The sequence below is a fragment of the Ochotona princeps genome, chromosome 13 (genome assembly GCF_030435755.1).
Source record: "Ochotona princeps isolate mOchPri1 chromosome 13, mOchPri1.hap1, whole genome shotgun sequence".
In the NCBI taxonomy this organism is placed as follows: Eukaryota; Metazoa; Chordata; class Mammalia; order Lagomorpha; family Ochotonidae; genus Ochotona; species Ochotona princeps.
This window is the reverse complement of record NC_080844.1, coordinates 42,977,084-42,995,380: the sequence shown is the minus strand read 5'-3', so window position 1 is coordinate 42,995,380 and position 18,297 is coordinate 42,977,084. Positions and strand designations below refer to the sequence as shown.

At 48.5% G+C, this 18,297-nt stretch overlaps 1 protein-coding gene across 3 annotated transcripts in view; it reads left to right on the top strand.

Moving 5' to 3' along the window:
• The window catches only part of PIK3AP1 (phosphoinositide-3-kinase adaptor protein 1), a 190,138-nt gene that overhangs the window by 56,505 nt on the left and 115,336 nt on the right, over positions 1 to 18,297 (top strand). The window contains exons 1-2 of one of the 3 annotated variants that reach the window (XM_058671638.1): positions 2,047 to 2,062; positions 17,878 to 18,294. In XM_058671638.1, the coding sequence (XP_058527621.1) occupies positions 17,880 to 18,294 (415 nt within the window). In that variant the 5' untranslated portion in view covers positions 2,047 to 2,062; positions 17,878 to 17,879. Of the gene's footprint in view, positions 1 to 2,046; positions 2,063 to 8,938; positions 9,074 to 17,877; positions 18,295 to 18,297 lie in introns of those variants that run through there. The other 2 variants (XM_058671637.1, XM_058671639.1) reach the window with 2 other exon arrangements.

Sequence of the window (18,297 nt, the reverse complement as noted above, 5' to 3'; positions counted from 1 at the left end):
GCTAATTGGAAGAAGTCAGTCTGAAAAGCGTACATGACACTTGTGAAGAGGAAAACTGTAGAGTTAGGTAACAGGTTCAGGGACTGCCGGGACTAAGGTATGCTGGGGCAGAAATGCATGCTGAAATGCTGACCCCAAGATGTTATACTTATGCCAAAACTTGTGGAAGTACTGAACACAGAGTGAACCTTAGCGTAAACCACAAACTTTCATTCATAGTGGCATGTCAGTACTGTTCATCAGCTATAATGCAGGTACCACAATAATGTAAGATCTTAGTGGTGAGGAAGCTGTGTGTGTGTGTGTGTGTGTGATGGTGTGTGTGTGTGATGGTGTATGGAAGAGTGGAGTTTATGAAGACTGCACTATATGCTCAATTTCCCCATAAATTTAAAACGGTTCTAAAACTTACTAATTAAAAAATAGAAAAGTTAGAGACTAAGCAATTAACAACAGAAAGAATGAGAGCAGGGAGGGCTTACCTTCTTAGATGTGGTTGAGACCAACTAGGTGCAACTTTGATGACCAGCAGCTAAAGGACTTCATTTCCCTGCTTATGTTTCATATAAAAATAGAAATAATCCTACCAGGTGAGATTTCCACAAAAGCTCTTGTAAAGAACATCAGGTATCTGACCTTTCCATACTCCATTTGCTTTGTGCCTGGATAAAGTCATCCTGCTGGAGCTTCAGCAGCCATCTTGGCTGAGAAAGCTGAGGTCAGGACTCAAGACAACAGAGCCAAAGAGAAGACGTTTGGGTTCCTAATGAGCATGATGCCTCCACGGTAAAGCTGGATTGCTTCGCATGGGAGGCTTCCTTCCAGGAAGAAATGGATTTACTGCTTCTTGTTGAATCTACAAGACTAATACTCACAATTTCAACTTCATACACAAAGCATTCAAACTTACTATCTTGGTATAATAAAAGCCATGTGGATAGCACAAGAACAAGCAGTACAAATCTGAAAGCAAATGCAAGCGGGAACTTCTCATAAATAAAGGTGGCATTTTATCGAAAGGGGGAGAGATGGTTTACTCACTATTTGGTGCTAGCAGAAGCAACTGTCCATCTGGAAGGAAACATACTTGCACGTCTGTCTTTCCCACTTCCTTGGGCAAAAATAAACTCCAGATGGATTAAAAGTCTAAATGTGAAAAATAAAAATATTAGATGCAAATGTGAGGAATTATTTATAAAATTGTAAAGATGACACTGAAGCAAAATATGGAACCCACTAACCATAAGGATCACGATCTAAAACCATTGTCATACATTACCTATGAAAAGCTAGTATTTCTTAGTGCAGTGAAAGGAGCTACAAAGTCACAGGACACATGATAGATGAATGTAAACACTTAAAATATATGTGACAAAGGGTGAGAGTTGCTAATGTGCCTTCTCTCCTACAAACCAATAATAATGACCAAAAAGATAATCCAAATAAAATCTGGTAAAGCACTGCAACAGGAAATCCCAGAAACAGACTGCAAATTGTAGACACAATGAAAAGATTCTCAGCCTCATTAGTCACCAAGGAAATACTAGCAACAATGAGGGTAGCACTTTTCACCCATCAGATTGGCAACAATACAAAAGGTTGGTGAGACTACAGTACGTACATGAAGCATGGACTTCTGCAGCCACTCTGAAAAGTGTTCTAGCAACAAATATTATAAAGTGCATGTATGCATTGATCTAGCAATGCTACTTTTTTGTCTATCCTACAGAAAGAATAGCATGAATGTGTAAAGAAATTTGCTCTGGGAAACATTGTGACATCTGGACAAAATAGACCAAAACAAGGATCAGAGTCCCTGTTTCTCCTTTTTATAGCTGTGCCAGCAGCAGGCAGGCCCCAGGCCATGCTTCCCGTGGCAGCTAAAATCCAGCTATTGGGAAGGACCAAGACTGGAAAGAAGGGGCTGCATCTCAGAAAGGACAGAGCAAAGAAGCAGGACTCCAAGCTTCATGACCCCTCTGGACCTTTGGCCAGCTCTGTCATGGGCATTGGGAGAGTAGACTAGCAGCCAGATCTGTGTCGCTGTCTCTCTACCATGCAGGTAAAATGAAAATAAGTGAAAAATTTAAAAAAGATTGTCCTTGGGCTGGTGCGATAGCATAGTGGTTAAAGTCCTCGCCTTGCACACCCGGGATCCCATATGGGCGCCGGTTCTAATCCCGGCAGCTCCCTGCTTGTGGCCTGGGAAAGCAGTCGAGGACTGCCCAAAGCCTTGGGACCCTGCACCCCAGTGGGATACCTGGAGGAGGAGGCTCCTGGCTCCTGGCTCTGGGTTGACTCAGCTCCAGCCATTGCGGCCACTTGGGGAGTGAATCATCAGATGGAAGATCTTCCTCTCTGTCTCTCCTCCTCTCTGTATGTCTGACTTTGCAATAAAAATAAATAAATCTTTAAAAAAAGATTGTCCTTGATGAAAGATTAAAAACCATAGGGGTGTGAGGAAATAGAGAAGGCACATTTACAACTTGTTTTGGAGGCCAGATTAACTCTGATAGCAAAAATGGACACATGCCATTGCAAACAAACAAGAAGACCAATATTTCCTATGAGTGTAGAGGTTAAAAGCCTTAGCAAAATATTTGCAAATTCACAATATAGTGACAGGTTACTCGTTATGAGTAAGTGAGGTTTATCCCAGAGGTTCAAGGTTGGGTTCACTCTAGGACCTACTGATAGAATTACAGGGAAAAAAAAGCCTGGAAGTTAATATTATTAGATCAAAAAAAGTTTCTACAGCTACTTTTAAGCTTTATTGGTAGGGAAAAAATAGATGATAGATATAGAAAAAGCACCAAACTAGGAATTAACACGGATTCTAGCCCTGGTTTTGCCCCCCAATGGAGAGTGTATTAGAAAGGTGACATGTATTTTCCACATGTGACCTCTGAAGGACTTTTCCAGCTCTGACAATAAGTCTGTCAGGCCAAGTCCTGCAGTTTCTGTCACAGCTGCCTAGACTTTCTGCTTTAGTGCCTCAAAAGGCAGAAGTAGAAGATGTGCACGACAAACTTTCACGCATGACTGAAGGCACCCTCTGCACACGTCTCGAACTGCCGAGGACTCACTTGAGAGCATCCACGTGTCTGCAGGAAATAGTGACTGTACTCCGGATGGCAGCCAGTCCCTCTGTCACTGCAGTGTGGAAGCAGCGCGGATGCTGTGTTCGGCCTCACACCACCACTGACTTTTGCTGTCACTGTCTGGGATTGGAGATGCATTCTGTGATACAGAATCACTGTAAGAATCATCAGAGGGAGCCTGGTGCAGTAGCCTAGTGGCTAAAATCTCGCTTTGCATGTGCCAGGATCTCATATGGGCGCCAGTTCGTATCCCAGCAGCCCCGCTTCCCATCCAGCTCTCTGCCTATGGCCTGGGAAAGTAGTTGAGGACAGACCAAAGCCTTGGGACCCTGCACCCATTTGGGAGACCTGGAAGAGACTCCGGGCTCCTGGCTTCAGATTGGTGCAGCTCCAGCTATTGGCAGGTAACAACAGATGGAAGGTCTCTGTAACTCTGCCTTTCTGGTGAATAAATAATTTTTTTAAAGATGACCATCCTTTCTGCCTGTTTGAGATTGTTGTGGCCCAACCCAGTAGGGCATCCTATTAAAACCCAATGCAGGGGCAGGTATTTGCAAAGCAGTTAAAATGCTGCTTGGCATGTCCTCATCTCATGTCAAGCTAAGCTGCTGCATGGAGCCTCTGAGCAGGGCATCCTGCTGCCCCCAAATAATAAAGGAATCTGTCACGGAGACACAGGGGAGACCGGAGCTTGGGGACAAGCAGACATCCCTGCAACACATCTCTTCCTGTTTGCCAACATTCCTCTGCCTTACAGATGACCTCACTATACATGGCAGCCACTGCAGCTTCTGAATCACAAGACAGTTCTTATTCAACCAATAGGTTTTAATTCAAAATCTAACCATGGCATTTACTAACCACGTGACTGTGTATTAGGCAAATTGGAGCCACTTAACAGGCGCCCAGCGTTTCTCAGAACTTGAGATTCAGGCTCTGGAAATGGACACTGCTGCTGCGAAGAGCAGCCCAGGGAGGGGTTCCTGGGCTGGAGTAGAACATTCATGGGAAGGGGTCATTGTGGTGAGTTGAGAGAGAATCCTGCACTCTTGCAGGTGCTAGGCTTCTGTGAGTTAGCTGTAAAGCTACTTGTGCCTGAATAGCCATATGTGTTCCCAAATGACCTGTGTTGGGTTTTACTAATAAGTTATTTATTTAAAGATGTCTTCTTTTAAAAATTTATATACATATATAATATATATAATATTATGATATATGTGGTATATATAACGCCGGGATCCCATATGGGAGCTGGTTCTAATCCTGGCAGCTCCGCTTCCCATCCAGCTCCCTGCTTGTGGCCTGGGAAAGCAGTTGAGGACGGCCCAAAGCCTTGGCACACTGCACCCACATGGGAGATCCAGAAGAAGCTCCTGGCTCCTGGCTTTGGGTAGGCTCAGCTCTGGCCATGGCAGCCACTTGGTAAGTGAATCAGCAGATGGAAGATCTTCATGTCTATCTCTCCTTTTCTCTGTATATCTGACTTTCCAATAAAAATAAATAAATCTTTAAACACACACACACACACCAAAAAACAAACCAAACAAACAAAAACTAGAAAACAAAACAAAATAAAAACAAGGCCTGATGCAGTGGCTTGATTGGCCAGTCCTGCTTCGAGTGCCAGGATCCCATATGAGCACCAGTTTATGTTTTGGCTGTTCCACTTCCTGTTTAGCTCCCTGCTTGTGGCCTGGGAAAGCAGTAGAGGTGACCTAAAGCCTTGGTACCCTGCATCAGCTTGGGAGACCTGAAAGAGACTGCTGGCTTCGGATCAGCTTAGCTCCAGCAGTTGTGGCCACTTGGGGAATGAACCAGCGGATGAAAGATCTTTCTCTGTCTCTCCTCTCTGTGGATCTGCTTTTCCAATAAAAATGAATCTTAAAAACATCAGCAACAAATAACTTCCCTTGATTTGGATGTCACTGGAGATGCCATGGTGAGAGATGCATCTCAGTTTTCAAGGGGTCTTGTGTATGGGAACACTGTGACTTAAGCGGGGAGGTGGGAATGCCAGAGGAACACCCGAGCACAAGCAGGCACCCTTTCCCAATGATGGTATTTTGTGAGAGTGAGGCAGGAGTGCAAGGGTGACAGAGAGCTAGCCGTGCCCACCTGCCATTGAGGAGAAGTCCCCGCTGGCTGGTGGAGGCCATGGGTGCCTCTGGTCATGCAGAATCATGTGCATTTACACCTGCTCTAGTGAGCAGCAGCACATGCTCTGGAGCCAGAGCATCTGGGTTGCAAGCCCAGCTCTGCTTTTCCTGGCTGTGTGTTCTTGGACACAATGCACTGAACCTCCTTTTTTTTTTTTTAAGATTTTTTTTTTTATGGGAAAGTCAGATATACAGAGAAAAGGAGAGATATAGAGAGGAAGATCTTATGTCTGCTGATCCATTCCCCAAGTGGCCGCCATGGCCAGAGCTGAGCCAATCAGAAGCCAGGAGCTTCTGGGTTTCCCACACAAATGCAGGGTCCCAAGCCTTTGGGTCATCCTTGACTGCTTTCCCAGGCCACAAGCAAGGAGCTGGATGGGAAGTGGGGCTGCCAGAATTAGAACCGGCACCCATATGGGATCCTGGCATGCGTGCAAGGCAAGGGCTTTAGCTGCTAGGCTACCATTCTGGGCCCTGCGCTGAACTTCTTTATCAATACTATGAGCATGCTATTAGTCCCATCCTTATGGGACGAGTATGGCAGTTTGACAGTATCCACTCTGCCTAGGTTCTCTGTCCCCTGTCTATGCCTTTAGTCCTAACAAGTGGCGCTTTGATCAGCAGAGAAAAGACTTGGTCCGAGGCTTGGGAAATTATAAAATCATGTCTTAAACCTGTATCTTCAGACAAGAATTTCTCCCCTTCTCTCTGTCCCTTGGTCCTTGGATGACACATATTCACCTCTTTTCCCCTTTGTGTTTGCTAGGCCAGAGAGGGCTGGGGGAAGCATTCAAGTCCAGGCCCTGCAACCTCCCTCAAGCTTATTTGGGTTCCTTCAGAGGGGTGATTGCTTTCTCTCCTGTGGTTGTAAAACCCACTAAATGGAGGTGCAGAAGCAGATACTACATCCCCCTGCCCCACTCACCTGCTACAGAAACAGAGTAGAGTTGCCTGTGGCAGGACAAGTCCTGTCTTCTCACCAAGGAATAGTGAGTGGATTCCCTTTTTAGCCCAGTGCCAGGGCAGTGCTGTGCAGCAGTGGTAACAAAATTGGAGAGTGGACTCAGTACCCAGGACCTCACCCACATCTGGCAAATGCCCTCTCACAGTTGTAGCCAATGCATTTGTCTCCTCGAGCTTAAAGTTTGCCAGGTCCTGTTGGCTGGGAGGCTGCAAAGTGCTTCCATTCCGTAATGTCAGAATCTGGGAGGGAAGCCGTGCAGTTAGTGGGGCCTCTGGCAGTGGGCTCGGATGGATGAATGGATCCTCAGAAGGGCCGTGGGGGCTTGAGGAGGGAGGAGGCCCTACATGGAGAGGTAGTCTGGAGGTCGGTATTCATTCAGGGGTCTCCAAATAGGGTATTTCCCAGAGTGCTGGCCCTGAGCAAGATGTGTGTCTTCACTGCACACAGAGGAAATAAGGCATTTAGAGGTCTTGCGTGTCCAAGGTCCCACTGTGGACAGAGTAGGGCTGAATAAAACTTTGGGGCCTTGTCTTTCCATTCAGAATGTATCCTCGTCTTTCTGCTCCAAGCTGCTTTCCTCACCTGTCTCACCTCTGCTGCTCGGGATAGACTCCTGTATGTTCCTGGCAACTCAGCAGACCTCATCCCGCCGGACCCTTCAAGGGATCCACACTCTGACAGCCTTCTCCACCCCCTCCTTGTCAGTGCCCCGCTGCTCAGCCCTACCTTGCATCCCACCTCTCCGCTTACTCTGGTTTCCTTTGCAGATCCTTCTGCCTGCAGCCCTAATCCTAGCTCTGCCCATGGGCTCTTTTGTTTCTTCCCTCCTCATCCACACATGCAGCTTCCGTGCCAAGGGTAGCATTCTCCACCAGTCATGTGTCTCCATCCTCTTCTGCAAAGACAGAGCCTCCCAGGAATCCTATGGACACTGCAGACTCAACACTTCCAGACCATACTACTCTGGTGGTTCTTATTCACTTCCTGAAGAGCCCCTTCTATCCTCCAGTCTGAAATGTAAGGACTTGCTGGTGACATCCACTCACTCTGTAAATACTCTCTGAGTAGGGACTCTAGCCAAAGTTGGCTCCAGGTTCTGGATGTTTCACAGTGAAAAAGACACACCCAGATTCTGCCTTTGGGATGCTTATAATTGAGTGGAGGAGACACAAAATGGCCTAAGTGCTATATAATTTTTAGTAAATAATAGTTCTGTGGTGCTGTGTGATGAGGGGTGGAGGCAGGATCAGCAGGTGCACATCTAAGCAGGCAACAAGCTCAAGTGTGCTTTAGGAGTCCCCAGCCTGTGATAAGCAGAGAAAAGGCTCCTGCTAAAGCCCATTCTGATCCCTAGAACCTGTGCATGCTGGACGCTCCATGGCAGAGGAGAGCCTCAGCGTAGCTGGCATGAAACTGCTCATTAGCTGACTTTCCTAGGGAGATTTTCCTGGGTTGTTCAGTAGGCCTAGTGCAATCACTAGGGTTCATAATGGTGGAAGAACGCGACAGGAGAGAGAGAGAGAGAGAGAGAGAGAGAGAGAGAGAGAGAGAGAGAGAGAGAGAGAAAGAGAGAATGAATGAATGAATGAATGAATGAATTATGACAGAGCAAGATCAGAGAGATGTTATTTACTGGTTTGAAGCTGGAACAAAGGGCTGTTACCCAAATGCGAGTAGTATTGAGAAGCTGAAAGAGCATTGAAAATGGACTGCTGTGTGGCAGAAAGAAACCCAACCCTGCTAACAGCTTGAGTTTAGCTTAATGAAATTCATGTTGCACTACTGTATTAGAGAACTGTTTGTGTTGTTTTTAGTTAACTGAATTTGTGATAATTCATTATAGCAACCATCCTCATCCTTGTACTTCTATTTTAAAATCTGTTTATTTCCACCTGAACTTGAACCCTAACTTGCCCTCATCTTTCTCTCTAGGTCCATCTTCTGGATCCTGGGTTATTGTGGACCCAAGGGCACATGCTATTCAAATCAACTACAGGTGCCAGTGAGTGGGAGAGGACAAGAAGGTGAGAGGGGAGTGCAAGGGTTAGGTGGGTGCTGTGGCTCTGGCTCAGGCCTGGTGGCTTGCTTGGTGGTATTGGGGCTCCAGTAATGGGCTGTCTCAAGGAAGCCGCACAGTAATGTGTGGAGGGCACTTGAGCCTTTACCCAGCATATAGAAGCATGGCATGGTAATTAATGTTCACTGTCCATCAGGTCAGATCCAAGGGCTGATAGGAGGACACTCAACGGCAACGCTAGACACCCACAGACAGGTGCCCAACCTCCCCCCTCTTTCCCTTTGCTTCTCCCCTTTCCTGCCGGGGCAGCGGCTAAGCTCAAGCCCCCATGGGACAGGGAGATGATCTGGGCATCTCTTGTTCACAGGCACCATCCCAACCCCTGCGTCCCAGAGTCTGGACAGCCTAACCCCTCTCTGCATTCCCAATTCTAATCTACCTCTAGTTGCTGGCCCGTTGGGTCAGGATTTGTGAGGCGCGGGGGCGCACGTGGCACCAAGCCCCTGCCTATCCCCCCGATGTCGAGTTGTTGTGGGGGCGGCATGGGGAACAGTCCAGGTGCCCCAATCGGATTGGCGTAGGGCTCTCACTTCCCCTCGCCAACGAGCGCGGGCGCAGGTGCCCGGGCTGAGCCCCGCGGGCGGGGCAGGAGCCGTGGACACGCCCTCGCCGTCAGTACTGCCTGCCGGCCAGCCGGGGAGGAAGCTTCAGAGCTGCGGCCGGCCGGTCTGTCCTGCGCCAGTCCCGCGTCCAGGGACGCGCAGGACGCCGGCTCTGGGCAGCTGAACCCGACGAGGAGGGGATGCGACTGCCACCCGCGGCATGGCAGCCTCAGGTGAGCTGGCAAGGCGCGGCCCTCGCTGGCGCTTTCCTGCTCCCGCTCCCGCGCCCCGCTGGCCCTGGCGTCCCTGCCGCACACGGGTCTCGGGTTCTTTCTGTTTTCTCAGTTCTCCGTTGCAAACTTCCCACCTCCACTTTCTCACGTCCCCCTTCCCAGCCCGTTGCAGCTTTCTCCTCAGCCCCTGCGGATCCCCACCTGACCTCCGTCTTGGCAGTCCATTCTCCTGCTCTGTCTCTGTCCCTCTGAGCCTCAGGGTCCTTCTCCCTACTCCCGAGGCTTCGGGACTCAGTCCTAACAGAGAGCAGGAGTTGTGTTCCCGCCCGGTGAATGTTTCCCTGGGGGATTCGCCGGGCCAACAGGGGGCGCGCAGACAGCCCTAGGTCGGAGGTGAAGCAGGACTTTCGTCCTCCACCCACCCCGAACTTTGTGGTTCTGGGTTTTGTAAACTGTTCCATTAGTTTGAAGTGTCCTTGGCAGCATTTGGGGCACTGGGGAAAGGTGGAGGTCACTGTAAACATCTGCCCAATGGAAGGTGTTGGGGTCGTTTCTGGCTGGTCTTGGGTTCCCCTCTGGTTCATGGATGTGTTCACTAGGCAAGTCACTCGCCCAGCTCTAGGAGGAACCACATAATTAGAGTCCCCCGACTGACGGCACTTATGACCCCCAGGAGGATCACAGGGCTCTGGTGCACCTGGTATGGTCCCAGTGGAAAGCAGGGCTTACCTAGTCCCTGCTCCCCATGAGTTACCATCTTGTGAAGGAAAGCAGGTGGGAAGAGTTGTCACATGTGCAAATGGCTTGCCTGTTTCCCTAATGAGGTGCTAGCAGAGATAGGACCTCTTGGAAAATAACTTTTAAGTACCCAGGAAAAAGAATGGTGCCTGGAGCAGTGCTGGAGGGAAGAGCCTGCCCCGTCCAGCTCTGCAGAGACCTAGCCTGTTGGGGTGCTTTGGAAGCTGTAGTGGAGAAGGCCAGGGGCAATAGTTCTCCCCCAGAACTGTTCATTCTTTTGAAGGAGTCAGAAATTAACGTCAGCGTCCCAGCTCTCCGGCTCTCAAGCTCCGGTCTGGAAGTTAGAAGCTGTGTTGTAAACCAGGAGCTTGTGACCCTAGTCCACACATACCCTTTAAAGCCGAAGCAGAGTTACCAAGAGGGGACTGATTCATTCGGCAAATCTTGTATTGGACATTTCCTGTTTCCAGGAGCTATCCTAGGGCTGGGGTGGTCATTCAGTAAACAAGAGGGGTCAAAGCCATGCCCCCCATGGAGCTTAGGGAGAAGGGCAAATGGCAATACACCTACTAAGGGAAATCCTGGGTGTGCTATGTGCTGTTGGAAATAGGGGTTAATATTTCAATGAAGTGGCCAGGTTAGCCTTCCTGGAGCAAGGACCATTTCATTCCGGACCCGGAGGGTGGGGAAGGGAGACCTGTTGGGGGTAGAGTGTTTCAGGCAATGGATGCACACAGTGTTTAAGGAGATGGGAGCATGGGACCCATGCTGTTGTTCAACAGATTAGGCTCCCATATGGGTGCTTGTTCATGTTCCAGCTGCACCACTTCCAATCCAGCTCACTGCTTGTGATGGCCTAAGTCCTCGGGAGCCTGCACCTGCGTGGGAGACCCAGAAGAAGTTTCTGGTTCCTGACTTCACATTGGCCATGCTCTGAGGGCTGTTGATGCCATTTGGAGAGTAAACTAGCCAGTGGAAGATCTTTCTCTGTCTCTTCTTTTCTTTGTACATCTGCTTTCCAAATAAAAATAAATAAATAAGTATATATTATATATTTATATAATATCTATCTATCTATATATAGATAGATAGATATAGATATATTAGAAAAAGGAGGGGGCAGGGAGCTGGATTGGAAGTAGAGTATCTGGCACACAAACCAGTGCTCATATTGGTTGCTGGTGCTTGCAAGCAGAGGAGTAACCAGATGAGTCATCTTGCCAGCCCTCCTCCTCCTCCTTTTTGTTAATGTGCATTATCTTTTTTATTTTCTTCTTAAATTTGAAAAGCAGAGAGGTGGAGAGAAAGAGACAGAAAGAGCTCCTAAGCTTTGGTTCACTCACTAGATGCCCACAATGGCCAGGGCTGGGGAAGGCCAAAGCTGGGCGTTAGTGCCTCAATCTGTGTGTCCGATGTCGGTGCCAGGGATCCGGTGACTTGAATAATCACCCCTCACCTTCTGGGGTCTGCATCAGCAGGGATCTGGAATTGGGAACAGAGGTGAGACTTCAACCCAGGCACTACCGTATGGGATGTAGGTATCTTGGTCAGTGTCTTAATCACTAGGCAAAACACGTGTGCCTCTTCTATTTTTTTTTTTAAGATTTATCTATTTATTTAGGAAAGGCAGATATACAGAGAGGAGGAGAGACAGAGAGAAAGATCTTCCATCTGATGGTTCACTCCCCAAGTGAGCCGCAATGGCTGGAGCTGAGCCAATCTGAAGGCAGGAGCCAGGAGCTTCTTCTCAGGTCTCCCACTGGGGTGCAGGGTCCCAAAGCTTTGGGCCATTCTCGACTGCCTTCCCAGGCCACAAGCAGGGAGCTGGATGGGAAGGGGGGCCACCAGGATCAGAACCGGTGCCCATATGGGATCCTGGCACATTCAAGGCGAGGACTTTAACGGCTATGCTGTCGCGCTGGGCCGCCTTCTTTTTCTTCTTCTTCTCCTTCTTCTTTTTGTTAAAGATTTATTTATTTTTATTGGAAAAGCAGACATACAGACAGCGAGGAGGAGAGACAGAGAGGGAGATCTTTGATCTGATGATTCACTCCCCAAGTGACCACAACAGCTGGTACTGCACCAATCCAAAACCAGCAGCCAGGAGCCTCCTCCAGGTCTCCCACACAGGTTCAGTATTCCCAAGGCTTCAGGCTGTCTTCAACTGTCCTCCCAGGCCAGAAGCAGAGAGCTGGATGGGAAGTGGGGCTGCTGGGATTAGAACCGGCACCCACATGGGATCCCGGTGTGTTCAATGCGAGGACCCTAAACACTAGACCACTGCGCCAGGCCCTTGCATCTTCTTTTTAAGGCAGCTTTGTTACAATGTAATTCACATGTCATACAGTCCATCCGTTGAAATAGACAGTCTTGGTTTTAGGCATCTTCACAGATAGGTGCAACTGTCAGCAAAGTCATCTTAGAATAATGTCAGCATAGTCAGAACTTCTTCATCACCTGAAACAGAACTCTATGTGCTTTAGTTGTTGTCCTCATTCTCCCCTCTTCCCCATCCCACGATGGCTTGGTCTCTGTGGAATTCCACACTGTGGCCTGTCAGCTGAGTAGGGTTGTGCAGTATGTGGCCTTTGGAGACTGGTTCTCCCTGTAACCTGGTGTTTTCAAGGGTCATCCAGGTGTAGCATGTGTCAGTGCTTTATTCCTTCACAGCCTAATTTTCTGACCTCCTAAAATGCTCTTCCACCACAGGGAAAGCACTGGCCTTTTCTTCTCCTTTTAAAAGGGTTGCTTCATTTATTTGAAAGGCAGTCTCACATACACACAGAGTGAGAAAGAGATAGAGGGAGGGAGAGATCTTCCATCTGCTGGTTTGCCTCCCGGATGGCTGCAGTGGCAAGGACTGGGTCAGGCTAAGCCTCCCACATGGGTGGGAAGGGCCAGAATACTTGGACCACTCTCTGCTGATTTCCCAGGTGCATTAACAAGGAGCAGCATCAGAAGTGGAGCACCCGGGACTGCAATCATTGCTCCGAAATGGAGAGCTGACATCACAGAAGCTGAACTTGCCGTACCGCAATACCAGCTCATATTTTCTGAAGGATGTGTTTGCTTGTTGAAATACAGAGAATCTAGGCTCTCCTTAAAAGATCCTTGGGTGACCAAATAAATTGAAATGCAATCAGCCTATCCCAGAATATTCTCTGGGTCATGAATTACATCTTGTATGTTAACACTGCAAAGGAAGGGGAGAAAGAAGTCTTCAGTGGTTTTGGCTTTCCCAAGTGGCCAAGTCTGATGCTAGGGGAGACCTAGGCTCTTCTCACCCACATCTCAGGCTCCAAGTGTTTGGAGAAAGCCAGCACACAGTGTGTTCTGTTCCCTCTCACCCAGGTCTCTGAGCTCAAAATCCTTCTCACAGAGCCAGAGGACTTGGGGGGACTTTGCCCGTTCTTGGTGCTCTTGGCTCCCAGTAGTCCTTGAGGCCTCAGTCCTCTTGCCAAGTTCCTGGAGCTGCACTCCAGGGAAGCCTCTTCATTTCCTATCAGAAGTCTCTCTCTAACCCAGTCACCTTGCCGTTCTCTATCCCTTGTCCAGTCTGGTGCTCACAACCACCCATAGGCTCTCAGGATAGATGAGCACACGGTGCCAGGCTCCGCAAGCCTGGGAAACATGCTGGGTAGTTTGAGCAGCTCATTGGCACGTCCTGTCTGTCCTGTCTTCATGTAAATTCTGAGTCATTTGAAGGTGTCTCAGTCCTGGCATTTCTCATGCTTCTGTGACTCCCAGCAGCTGCTGCCAGCCAGCCAGCCTCTCTGCTGCTCTTCTCTCCCTGACTTCCTTCTGTAGCCAAACTGCTTTCTTAAGCCCCTTCCTCATGTCAGTCTAGGGCTTATGGCTTATGGGCTTCTGCTTAGCTCATGTATTTAGTTTCTGTCGATAAATAAACAAGCAAATTAAAAAAGTGAGAAGTTAAGAGGGGCTGGTGGAGAATTGACATGTGGTTATAGGAAGGAAATTTCAGAAAGAAGGGGTAACTTTAGGCGAGGGAATTGCTGACAAGGCCCTGGGGGCCTGAACTGCTGCCTAGCCCAGTAACTTGGCCCTTCCACTTTCGCCTTGGACTTGTGCACTTCTCTGCTTTCAGTTCCAGCACTGCAGGAAGAAGACAGACACCCCCGCTCACATTGGCTTCCTCAACACCAAGGCAGCATTTGCAGAGGTTGTACTGTGAGTCACAGCACTGACCAGGCAGGCTAGGATATTGCCTAGACTGAGACCCCACCACTTCGTCCTCAGATACCTATGCTCACAGAGAATGGGACGAACACAGGAAGCCCAGGAAGGAGATGTTTTAAGTAGCTGTTGCCACATAGAAGGGATTAACTTCTTTAGCACCTTTTCTTTTTTTTTTTTTAAGATTTATTTATTTTTATTGGAAAGGCAGATATACAGAGAGGAAGATCTTCCGTCCGATGATTCACTCCCCAAGTGACTGCAATGGCCGGTGCTGCGCCAATCCAAAGCCAGGAGCCAGGAACTTCTTTCTGGGTCTCCCACGCGACTGCAGAGTCCCAAGGCTTTGGGCCGTCCTCGACTGCTTTTCCCAGGCCACAAGCAGGGAGCTGGATGGGAAGTGGAGCTGCTGGGATCAGACCCGCTGCCCATGCGGGATCCTGGCGCGTTCAAGGCGAGGACTTTAACCATTATGCTATCGCACTGGGCCCAGCACCTTTTCTTTCAGTTGTTTTTTTTGTAAGACAAAAGTTCTGAATGTTGATTGAATTTTATCCACTTGAGAGACAGAGAATCAGGGAGAGAGAGATGTTATATCTGGACTCCATCTGGGTCTCTCACCTGGAAGAGAGCACTTGCACCATCACCCACTGCCTCCTAGGAAGCAGGAAGGTAGAAGAGCAGCAGAATACTAACCAGAGCTCCGGTGTGGGCTGCACGTCTCTGAAGCTGTACCACAGTGCCTGCCCCTCAGCTGTAGGTTTATTTTTGGGCAGCTTGAGATTGCTATGTACTTGTAAACATCATAATAGAGTGCCGCATCCACTTTTCTCATCATATCCATCCTAGAGTAGTGTGGGATGTTTGTTGCAATTTGCGAGGTAATGCTGATTAATTGGTCTGCACTCTTGTTTCCTTAGTTTCTACAGGGTGTCTCTTCCAGGATCCCATCCAGAACCAATGTGACAGCAATGTCTTTTAGACTGTCCTTTACTCATTCTACTTCCATGTTACATTTAGTAACCCTGTCTCCTTAGTCTCCTCCTGGCTGTGGTGATGTCCTCTGCTGCAGGTGACAGCTTTGCAGAGTACCGGCCAGTTACTCTGAAGGCTGTCCATCCCTCAGTCGGGATTAGTAGTCTGGCGTTTTCCTTACCAGTGGATTGAAAGGGCAGGGGTTCAGACTCTCAACATGACTTGTCATGTGACCATGTGTCGACAGTGGTCATTGGGCTGAGGTGGTATTGGCCAGGTGTCTCCTCTGTAAGGTTACTGGTTCCTTTTCCCTCTTCACCCTGAGCTCTTGGTGAACTCAGCTTGCACAGCCCATGCGCATAAAGGGATTGGAATGCTTATGCAAAGAGGAATTTGTGAAGCAAAAGCTCATTTTCTCAGAATTCTACAGCTAGTCATCCTAAAAATGTTGACTTCCTTTTGGGTCACTACATTTTTGCTGTAAAACTGGAATGATGCGCAGGTCACCGGATCTTCAGGGAGCATGGAACTGTTACTCTTCTGTCAGTGAATGCTCACTGACTGCCATTGCCTTCTTACAGGCACAGCTTTTGTTCCGGAAAATCCTACTTCTTCCTCTTCTTACTTGTTGCCATCAGTTGTCAGACTGCGGAAACCATTACCTGTGGTTTCTTTATCACTAATGTGTGGGACCATAGCCAGCCTTCCTTTCTACCTACTTGTGCAAATTGTTGACATGATACTTGCTGGCGAATTAGTGTGTATGGAGAGGGAGTGGTATCTACCGGTTCTCGTTTATGCTTTAGTGACTGAATTGCAGGTACAGTGTCACTAACGCCACATCCTGATAGCAGAACGGAATGTACAGGCTGTGTATCTCCTGACAGCTCGTACGCACACATGCTCACTCAGCTCACTTTGGCAGGATGTTGACCCCTTGCTTAATCCAGACTTATGCAGAGACAGAGATGAATCTGCCGCGACACTTCCACTGTGTATCTCACAATGCAAGCTCCACACTTGCGGAACTTTGCTAATTTTATGCCTTCTCTAGTCCTGAAATTGTTTTTCCTCTGAGGTGTAAAGAAGTGTTCACACCCTCCCTCCCAAGGTCTGACCATCAGAGGAAGCCTGCAACACTGTACATTGGAGTTTTGGCCTCAGTGTGCTTGAACTTTGAGACAGGGCATGTGTTCCTAACTGAGCGCTGTGGGGAGCCGTGGACGAGGCGAGGCAAGAGGAGCTGCTGCTGTGCTGCCTCCAACGGGCCTCTCATAGTGCTTCCTTAAACACTGCACACTCTTCCTTTCAAAGGACTTATAAAAAATTATTTATTTAAAAGAGTTACAGAGAGGGACTGGAGGAACAGAGAGAGAGAGAAAGAGAGAGAGAGAGAGAGAGAGAGAGATTTTTCCATCTTCTACTCACTCCCCAAATGACCTCAATGGCAGGGGCTGGGCCAGATGGAAACCAGGAGCTTCATTCAAGTCGGCCACGTGGATTCAGGGGCCCAAGCACTTAGGCTTTCTGTTCCTCTCCCAGGTGCCTTAGCAGGGAGCTGCATCAAATTTGGAGCTGTCAACAAAACAAACAAACAAACAAACAAATTTGGAGCTGTCAAGACTTGAACTGGCACCCATGTTGGTTGCTGTAATTATTGGCAGTGTCTTGAACTGCTGATTCCTTCAAAGTCCTTTTAAAGTCATCATCTTAGTTCTACGAAAAAGCCTGCTGAGTTTTATGTTAGTGCTGGATAAGGATCCATCAAAGCAGAACTCAAAAAAAAATATTAAGCTCAAATCTTTATTTTGGCTATTGTTTACAACTTGATGAAATCCTGGGGGAAAATCAGAACTCTATTAGGTTTATGTTTTCTACTGTTTTTAATAGATTGATTTATTTTTGCTTGAAACTCAAGTTACAGAGAGAGAAGAGACAGAGAGAGACATTTTCCATTCTTTGATTCACTTCCCACATGGCCAGGGTTGGGCCAGCCTGAAGCCAGAAGCTTCTTCTGGGTCCCCCACATGGATATAGCAGTCCAACACCTTGGAACATGCTCCAATGATTTCCCAGGCCATTAACAGGGAGCTGGATGGGAAGTGAAGAAGGCGGGACTTGAACTGGCACTGCAGGAGAAAACAGCCTACTCTGCCACTGTGCCAGCCCCAATTTTTCCTATTTTTTTAAAGATTTATTTACTTTTTTGTTGTTGTTGTTGGAAAGGTGGATATACAGAGAGGAGGAGAGACAGAGAGAAAGATCCTATTTTTATTTTTTAACATTTTGAATATTGTGGTGTAAGGGAGAGGAAAGGAGATTTCACCAGGGTCTCTTCAGAGCGTGTTGTCTCTGGATCTAGCTGCGCTTTGGATCCAACTCAGTGAAGCTGGTTGGTCTTGGCTTTTCACAGTATGATGACTGTCCCTGCCTAAGTGAAGGGGATGCCTTGGCAGGACAATCGAACACTGGGCAAGTCCTCCCCCCACATCACATAGCCGGAAAAGCTGCCTTCTGCCAACTCTGATCATAGGAAGATCTGACTTGTTACTCTTAGGACTCTTGCCACAATTTCTGAAGGGAGGCACCAGGCTGTGAAGGTGCTGGATGGGGAACATGGGATACAGTGCCCATCTTGGCTGTACGGCCAATGAGCTAAGTGTGAATTTGGGTGAGGCCTGTCTTCTGCCCAGCTGAATGTCTTTCATCAGCTGCAGGGGGAGAGAGTACCAGGCAGAAGCAGTAGCTTACACAAGGATGTGAAACAGTACCATGTGTTTAGGCAAAGAGGTCACACGTGTGCAATGCAGGTAGACTGCCTTCTCCCTGCCTGGACGGTGAGGAACCTTCTGGGAGAAGCAGATGTGGTAACATACCTCCACGCCTTTCTTTTCCAGGGATGCCAGGAGGGTGTGACATCCTCATCGTCTACAGTCCAGATGCCGGGGAGTGGTGCCAGTACCTCCAGGAGCTCTTCCTGTCCAGCCGGCAGATCCGGCGGCAGAAGATGCTAACACACAGACTTGCCCCTGAAACATGCTTCTCGGCAGAGGATCTGAGTCTCTTCCTGGGTGCCCGCTGCATCGTGGTGCTGTTATCTGCTGAACTGGTAATGCAGCTGCGGCGGCCGGCACTGCAACCACCTCTGCAGAGGGCTTTCCAGCCTGCACATCGCGTGGTGAGGCTGCTCTGTGGGGTGCAAGACAGTCCAGAGTTTCTGAACTACTTTCCAGACTGGGCCCTCTGGCAGGAGCTCACCTGTGATGACGAGCCTGAGACCTACGTGGCAGCTGTGACGAAGGCCCTTTCTGAAGGTG